The sequence below is a fragment of the Silurus aristotelis genome (assembly GCF_946808225.1).
Source record: "Silurus aristotelis genome assembly, chromosome: 20".
In the NCBI taxonomy this organism is placed as follows: domain Eukaryota; kingdom Metazoa; phylum Chordata; class Actinopteri; order Siluriformes; family Siluridae; genus Silurus; species Silurus aristotelis.
This window is the reverse complement of record NC_139593.1, coordinates 20959349-20968429: the sequence shown is the minus strand read 5'-3', so window position 1 is coordinate 20968429 and position 9081 is coordinate 20959349. Positions and strand designations below refer to the sequence as shown.

General features: G+C 40.1%; 1 protein-coding gene across 4 annotated transcripts; it reads right to left on the bottom strand.

Annotated features, from left to right (window-relative positions):
- Positions 1-1379: 1379 nt before the first annotated feature.
- Positions 1380-8088, bottom strand: ube2f (ubiquitin-conjugating enzyme E2F (putative)). 4 transcript variants are annotated; one of them, XM_083522077.1, is made up of 10 exons: positions 7846-8088; positions 6014-6168; positions 4629-4658; positions 3402-3467; positions 3198-3265; positions 2880-2950; positions 2710-2767; positions 2483-2515; positions 2097-2159; positions 1380-2018 (listed from the first exon to the last, which is right to left on the bottom strand). In XM_083522077.1, the coding sequence occupies exons 2-10, from the start codon at positions 6129-6131 to the stop codon at positions 1968-1970; spliced, it is 558 nt and encodes a 185-aa protein (XP_083378203.1). In that variant the 5' UTR covers positions 6132-6168; positions 7846-8088; the 3' UTR covers positions 1380-1967. The 4 variants fall into 4 exon arrangements, with proteins under 4 accessions (XP_083378203.1, XP_083378204.1, XP_083378205.1 ...); XM_083522078.1 differs by having other exon boundaries at positions 6014-6158; positions 7846-8085; XM_083522079.1 differs by having other exon boundaries at positions 6014-6152; positions 7846-8085.
- Between the last annotated feature and the right edge of the window lie 993 nt (positions 8089-9081).

The window sequence follows — 9081 nt, the reverse complement described above, 5'->3', positions numbered from 1 at the left end:
GTTTACCAATGGACGGTGCTCCGTCTTGCTTGGCCTGGTGTTGCAAATGCACTTAGTTTAATCAGCCTTGTTTCTCTGGGACTGTAAATTTTATTTAGCTTCCTTGGGTCATTGCTGATGATACTGGCCTGCATTAGACCCCACTTCTTGCTCTCTTCAACTCTGTCCATCATTCTATCTCTCTTCTCTATTTGCAATTATTTCTCTTTACCCTACTTCTTTGTTTTCTTCACTCTGTCACACCCCTACTCTCTCTTCTGTTTACACCCTCTTCATCTCTCCAGAACCCTCTTAGTGCCATCTGTCTGCCTCTGCACCCGACTACTCTCTTCTTCCTCGATCCATCCCAGCTGTGTCTCTTGATCTCGAACTACCCCTCCACCCCAATTCTTTCTCCCTCTTTCTCTCTGCAGATGTCTCTGTCCACCCAGGTTCTCTCCCTCATGATTACTGTCCATCTCCTTGAACCAATACCATTTTTTTTCTGGATGTTTTTCCATCCTCACTCCAGTTCTCTTTACATCTGTTTTCTTACTGAAGCGCACTCTCTCTCTCTCTATCACCCACCCCTCTATCTCTTCATTTATTTCTATGCGTATGTCTCTTTCCCGGTCAATTCCTCTCTCCTACTCTCTCCTTCCATCTGTTTGTCCCGCTCTCTTAGTACATATGAGGTGGTATCAAGAGTTTTCGAGACCAATGGTGCCAACTGGTGTTATTCGGACAACATGCGTCATCACGTCGGCAATTTCATTATAGACAGCAAGTTAGAACAAAGAGCAAATGTAAAATTCTGCATGAAACTGGGCAAATCTGCCACATAGATGTTTGACAAGACATGCGTTTAACATACAGCGATGCTGCAATGGGACACTCAAGGTGTTTTGAGAGGCCCGTTTGCTTCAAGAGCGGAAGAACATCACTGGAAGAAGTTTAACGAGCTCAACCCATGAAAATCATTAGGCAACTTGTTCATGATGATTGTCAATCCACACGATCTCACTTCCGCACCCACCCTACTTGCCCTTTTCCCCCAGGATGAAGATCCAGCTCATAAGTCGTTGTTTTGACACCCATGTGGAAATCCAGCGCGAATTGCAGAAGGTGCTTGATACGCTTCAAAAAGAAATATATAAATAAACAGAGCGAGTCTTAAAACTTTTTGATACCACCGCATACTGCAGGGTTCCGATAATGTTACTCACCGTATATACAGTATATACTCACCTCTTCTCAGCTCTTTCCTTTCTTTTACGTTGTAGGAATCAAAGGAATTCTCAATCGTGAGAAAAGAAAAGATGTCGAAAGTGAGCTATGGTTCAAAAAACGAATTCAAATCCATAGATGATGAATCTGACAGGAAATGAAATACACATGGCAATATTTAAAGTCTCTTTACTCAGTCAGAGGGTTGGGGAATTATCAGGGGGTGGGGCTTTAAATATACCGTGGACAAATAAAAATACAGGAGACTCCAGATGTGGGGTAAAACAAGGAGCTGTGGTGGCGAAAACAGCTGGACATCAGACAAAAAAAAAATCTGTGATGAACTCAGAAACTGGTGCATGCAGGCATGTATCATGAGAGGGAACAGAGAGCGCTCGTCTTTTTATGATTGCCTTGAATAATTTTATTATTCTCATTATTAGTAATATAATTAGTAGAATTCTCTTTTCGTTAGCTGTAGATAATGCAGAACCAGCTGTGGCAGCGATGGTGGGCGTCGTCAAATCAGCCCTGAGCGATAATTTAAAAAGGAGAAAAAGGAAACCCAAATACCCTCCCACATCGCTTATACCCCCCCCCCCCCCCCTATGCCATCCCATCCCCTACTCCCTCGTAGTTCATGCGGAAGATTTGAGATCCATGGAATCCTTCTCTCGTCGTCCCACTGTGTAAACGGTGCGGGATGTTCAGTTCGGTGGGTCTCGGGGCGTAACCATGGGCGGTGCCTAGTCACGTGCGCATCATCTTGCATAGTTTTTGATGAAGTCCTGCACTTTGCACCTGAAGTCGTCCTAGAAGAAAGATGTCGGTTTGGGAAAATGAGGTCATGCGAGCAATCGAGTGTGCTTCTGAACGTTCGGTGGGTTTACCTTGTCCCGTAAATGGTGCTCGGCGGCATCTATGTTCAGTGGATCATCGAAGTTAAGAAGATCCTATGCGAGAGAAAACAGAAAGGGTGTTTTGTTCGGACGGCTTTCTTCCGTCGCTTGATTTATGTTCGAGATGCTGAGAATAGGGAAATGCGCTATCTGCCCTATTCTACATACATGACTTCAAAGAGAGCCATGATTGGCTGTGATCTTTAAGAGAGTCAGTTTATGCCCCTCCCACCTAGGCAGCACAAATGTGATGTGAAAGATGTTTGGAGAATATTCATTCCATGATAATTACACACTAATTTGCTAGTGTTTTCACACATTTGTTCCTCTACACATACGCAAAAAAAAAACAAAACAGGAACGGAAGTCAGACTTACGGTAAATAATGAATTCAACCCCCATACGACATCCTGCAGAAGAAAAGGGTTAGAGATTAGCAAACACCCACACCTTTGACTCGTACTGGAACATCGTGATTAGAATTTTCGGTGTTGCTCTTCTTGTGTTGTGCACTGCATAGAGATGATGTTGGAGGTAGATGTTTAATTTACGATGCTACCTCTAGACTAATGATAGATACCGAGTAATTGCGGGGGTGTCGTACCTTTAACGCGCGTGTCGGCGCCCACCCCGTGCCATCGATTGAATGTTCACGCAGCAGGCTACAGAAAGAGATAGGGTCATTAGGGTTATGAGCACAGATTGTCTTCGTGACATTGATATTGGCCACAAGCCTTCGTTTACACAACGATCAATAAATAGGCATTGAGTTACCTCAGGCAGATTTCCCCCGTCTCTGCGATGTTTGGGTGCCATATTCTTGTCAGGCACCTCACTTTAGGGGGCTGCGCATTTTAAAGAAAATAAAAGAAATATGAATTTGGCTTGCGTGGCAAGATACACAATGGGTAAAAATATAGATTGTTGTGGGGGGGGACTTTGTGACGAGAGAAATGAAATGGTTCGGGACGTGACACAATGGCAAAATAATCAATCAACCAGCTTTGAGTTTCCTTCAATGGGTTTGTGAACTTTTATTCATTTGACATTTGTAAATGAGAGAAGCCCACACCAAGACCCACAGGTACGTACCACCATGTTATAGGTTTCAGGAACATGTATTTCAAACTGGAACTTCCCCCCCTGGTAATACCCTTCATCTGCAGGGGGAAATGATTACTCGTTTTCAAACGCTGAAAGCACTTGACACTCGTACCATAACAGAGCTCAAATTCATCCGACACGTCTCTACAAGTCCAGCAAAACAAATGCAACAAGGTCCAATCGGAAACCTACCTGGAGTTATGGTGAGCTGAAAATGATGGAGCTTGTTCTCATCAGGAAACAGGACCTTACAGGTACCTATAGCATAAAAAGGTTTTTACATCATATTGGAGTAGGGCTTGATGTTCTGAGACACCAAAAAAAAACCATGCAAATTACACCACAGGACTCATTAAAGAAGCAAAACTTGTTCTAAATGAGGTAAAACTGGGGAAAATTGCTTTTCTACACTGTTCTCATGAGCCCCGCGAAACGCAAGACTTTTGTCAAGCCAAGTAATTAGACCTTTGCACTGCTGTGATTGTATGCGACATGTAATGTCAAACTACTGATGTTGAAAACAAACACCTTGCCAGAGGAAACACAGTGTTTGCAAAAAGTTATAGAGGGATGAAACACTAGGAAAAAAACTAAACAAACAATGGACTACAAGAGAAAATGAATAGTGGAGAGGAAAAAAGACTGCCTGAGGCTGAGATTAGAAAATAATTAACTGCAACTGGGGGGCTGAGACCTTACAGGTAAAGCCACTTAAAGGTCCATTCGGAGAACACTGTGGTGGTCAGATACATCAATTACCAAGGCGACGGGAAAGGCAACCAACAATCTTTGCCTTGCACTAAAATCTCTTCAGGCTGGACCACAAAAGCACAGGAGGCTTGTGGAGCCCCAGTGAACGTAAGGACATCATCAACTGACTAGAAATAAAGGTGGTCTATTTAGAATTCTTCTAGGGGGTTCTGAGACATTGCCACATACTGCTTTATTTATACAATGTTGTGGCAGTCAGACACATTAGGCACTAAACCAGATTGTTCTCTCCACCTTGCAGGAAAGCTCCTCAGCTGGATCTACCCATGGTTACTCAGTTCCTGGGACCCCGCAACCAGAAGCGGTGGCGTTGACCAGGGAGAGGTCCGGTGAAGTAAAGGTATGACTCTTTCCTAATGCCATGGCCACTGTGGTAGCCCATGGTAGAGTTGAGCGTTCTGCTAAATCAGGACAGAGTTCTACGCAGACTTCTATTCTTCTAATGATTCTGATTCCCAAAATCCATATCCAGCCCTCGCATTGTGTTCTTTCGGTTTAGTCGTGCCTTTCTCTGTTCGTTTGTTTTCCTGTCACTCTATCGCTGTCGGCTAGACATATAAACCACATTCTGCCTCATTTGTAAAACATTCTGGAGAAGACGCTCGGGCAATGGAAAAAATATAAACGGGAATGAATGCGTTTACTCACTAGGAAGATTTGCCTCGAGGTCTGCAACTTCTGCACACAGAAAATCAGAGGGGAGAGAATTAATTTCAGTGCAACAGAGAGATTCCTGTAAAATGTTTTTTTTTTTTTACAAGCTTCTGAGTAAATACAGACAATCTTCACAGTAATGAAAAGAGAAGCTTGAATTAAACACTATTTAGCAGAACTGGATTATGCACGATGTATTCAAATCCAGGATAATTGGACGGTTCTGGGTCTTGCTCGGTGTGTTTAAAGCCACTGGTACGTAACTGGTAATTCTATTAAGGAGTCTGCTCCCCTTTAGCTGCTATAAATAGAGCTCCTTTTTTCTCGCCACCACGCGATGATACACGCAAACTAGAACTCAGCCAGATCGAGTTATACGGTTACTACACAAAACACTCAAACAATCCTCCTGTTTCCTTATTCACCATTTCTACATGAGCTTTACATGTTACGTTGCTTAGCAACCCAAGCCTACTGTTAACAAAGTACTATTATACATATTGGATATATACTCGTTATCAGTGGTGATTGTGGTATGGAGACGGATGATCCACTGTGGCGCCCCCTAATGGAAGCAGCCGAAAGAAGAAGAAGAAGAAGTAAGAAGACCTATAAGTGATGACGTGACTTCAACACTTGTGGTTTATTGTTTCATAACAATTTCATTCCAACGCAACATTAAACGGGACCCGAACTTAGAAAAGAACCACAAATATTTCCTGTCAGAATTCGGTTTAAGAGCGACCTGTCCATTCTGACCTGACGTGTGAAACAAAAAAATTTAAATTTGCATAACGTTACATTTTTATTATTTTTAAACATCGTTTTTTTTTTTGTTGTTGTTGTTTGTTTCGTTTTTTATTCCTTTCCAATTCATTCTTTCTGCTTTGGTGTATTTTTTCCTTCTTTGTTTTATTGTATTTCATCCTTTTCCCCTCTTTTTAATTTTCCCTTCTTCTTTCTTCCCTTTTCGTTATTTTCTTATTTCGTTCTTTCCTCCTCTTTTTCTTTTATGCATTCTTTATTTTCCTTCTGTATTTTTGTTTATGCTCTTCATCCATTCCTTCTATAAGCTTCTTTCATTTCTCATTCCTTTTTTCTTCTTCCCTTACATCTCTTCTTTCCTTCTTTCCAAATCTTCTCTCCTGTTTCTTCCTTTCTTACTTACATTTTTCTTTCATGTCATTCACACGATTCTTTCTTCTGCATTTCTCTCTGCTCGTGTCTTTTAGATGCTGAATATTGTTTAAAGCTTTGAAGTCGGTTTTTTAAACGCTGAAAGTGACACGTTGCACACGAACATGATTTAAGGTTCAAGTTTTGATACAGACAGGAAGTGGATTTTGAAAGGAATTTGACGGGAACCTATCAGACGGTACCTTTAATAAGAAGGCGGTCCCGTATGGACACGCGGTGGGGGGCATCTTGGGAGCCGGACGAAGCTCCGCCCGCTCTCACACCCTCCTCCTTCTTCAGTTTACTCGCCAGCGTCAGCATCGCTGACCCTCACACACACACACACACACACACACACCTGCACAGAGAGAATTAAACACACACACACACACACACACACACACACACACACACACACACACACACACAGGGAAAACTCCATGTAGCATGTTAGCTTTACCTTTTACCACCATATTCTCCATATCTTCTCTTTATTCCCTGTTTTTCTTTCCTTTTTCTTCCATTGCTGCTTTCTTTTCTATTTGCTCTTACCTTTTTTCCTTTCTTCCTTTCCTCTGTAGTTCTCCTCCTCCTTCACCTTCTGTTTTCTTTTCATTTTTTTCATTCTTATACCATTCTTCCATTTCCTTTCTTTCTTTCTGCATTCTTATACTGATATTTACCTTTCTTTCTTTCTTTTTCTCTTTTTCTTATTGTATTTTACACTGTTCTTCCCCCTTTTTTCTTTTATAATGCATTCTTATACTGATCTACCCTTCTTTCATTCTTTCTTTTGTTTATAATGCATTTGGATGCTATTCTTCCCTTCTCTCTCTCTTTTTTTCTTCCCTTCTTTCTTTCTTAATACATTCTTATACTGTTTTTCCCCTTTTTCCTTCTTTCACTGATCTTCCCCTCTCTCATTCTTTTTTTTTCTTTCATAATGCATTATTATACTGTTCTTACCTTTTTTCTTTCATTATTTCTGCATTCTATTACTGACCTTCTGCTCTCTTTCTTTTTTCTTTCTCTTTTACACTGTTTTCCCCTTTTCTTTCTTTTATAATGCATTCTTATACTGATCTTCCCTTCTTTCATGCTTTCTTTTTGCATTTTTATACTGTTCTTCCCTTTTATTCTTTCATTGCTTCTTACTCACTTTCTTTTGTTCTTTTTTAAAGCATCGTAATACTCAGCCCTTCTCGCATTCTTTCCTTTCTTTCATCCTTTATTTTGATTCTGTTCTTCTCTTTCTTTCTGCATTCTTTTACTGTTCTTCCTTTTTCTCATTCGATCTTTTTTTATAATGCATTTTACACGGTTCTTCACTTCTTTCTTTCTTTTCTTTCATATCTCATTAGATACTGTTCTTCCCCTCTTTCTTTCTTTCTTTCTTTCTTTGATTATACATTATAATGTTCTTCCCCTCTTTCTTTCTTTCTTTCTTTCTTTCTCTTTCATTTCTATTTCCTTCATTTAATAATAGATTTTAGCATACATTCTCATGCTGTTATCTATCTATCTATCTATCTATCTATCTATCTATCTATCTATCTATCTATCATAATACCTTTTTAAACTCTTCCAATCTTTCTTCCTTTACTCTTCCTTTCATTAAACCTTCAACTCTTTTCTAAATTCTCTTCTCCTTTTCTCTCTTCCATTCTTTCCCCTGTAGCTCTTTTCATCCTGCACTTTCTTCCTTGCTCTTCCTCTTTCTATACACTTTCTCCCCTCTGTAATTCTTCTTTTGCTCGTTTTTCATTCTCTCCTGTTGATTATTTTTTATTAAAAGAAAAAAGCTGGAAGTATAAACTCAGAGGTTCTTCCCTCGCTCTCAGGGTGAAAGTGTGTGTTTTTTCCCCTCAGTTTGGTGTGAAATCTTCCCCACATGTTGACGGGTCGCACCGGTGATTTAACTTCGCTTATTAAAACTTTAACAAACACCAACTGCGTTCATTACAGAAATAAAGATAAATATAAGAACATCTCTGCGTGAGGCTTCACGAGCGTTTAGCTCGCAATGCTAACTTACCTTAGCTCCTTTAGCTACCTGCTGCTAGCGTCAGAAGTGTCCGTGCTACACCATCATTTAATCCGCAAAGAAAACAAACATACGCGTTTAATAATTTACCACCATCATATCAATGATCATTTTATAATAATAAATAAGTGATGACAATAATCAGGGTTTAACTCCGATAAATAAAAAAACACTTCCGGCAGATGTTAATGTTAAGCGGTGCACCAGGTGGACTTTCAATTCCACTCCGACTGGAAACTGACAAAATAAATAGTTCCGGTTCTTTTAAGATGTTTATAATGTCTTAGCTATTGTCATGTTTCTTTTATATGTCATGTTATACGATAATAATTCAGTTTACAAATAGAACAAAAAGCGTTTAATAAGCGCTGTCATTATTATTAAAAGAGTTTAGGATATTTCGTTTGTGCTACACGATTGAAACAGCAGATGGCGGTGTTAGACTCGGATAAACCTCAGACGGCGCATTTCATTAAAACCAAGAGACTTTCTTTCTTTCTTTCTTTCTTTCTTTCTTTCTTTCTTTCTTTCTTTCTTTCTTTCTTTCTTTCTTTCTTTCTTTCTTTTATTTATTCTCCGTTCTTTTTTTATTATTTTGATTAATTGATTTAATAGTGTGTGTGCGTGTGTGTGTGTGTGTGTGTGTGTGTGTGTGTGAGAGAGAGAGAGAGGGAGAGAGAGAGAGAGAGAGAGAGAGAGAGAGAGAGAGAGAGAGAGAGAGAGATGACTGAGACAGCAGATGGTGGTGTGGGACTCCTAAAGTCAGGTTTGGAGTGTGAAACTTCCTACAGTGTAACTAAACGCAATCATCATCATCATCATCATCATCATCATCACCACCATCATCATCATCATCATCATTACCACCATCATCATCACCATCATCACCATCATCATCATTACCACCATCATCACCATCACCACCATCATCACCATCATCATCATTACCACCATCATCATCATCACCATCACCACCATCATCATGATCATCATCATCACTATCATCATCATCACCATCACCACCACCATCATCGGCATCATCATTACATCACCATCATCATCATCATCATCATCACCATCATCACCATCACCACCACCATCATCACCATCATCGGCATCATCATTACATCACCATCATCATCATCATCACCATCATCATTATCACCACCATCATCATCATCATCATCATCACCATCATCATCATCATCATTACCACCATCATCATCA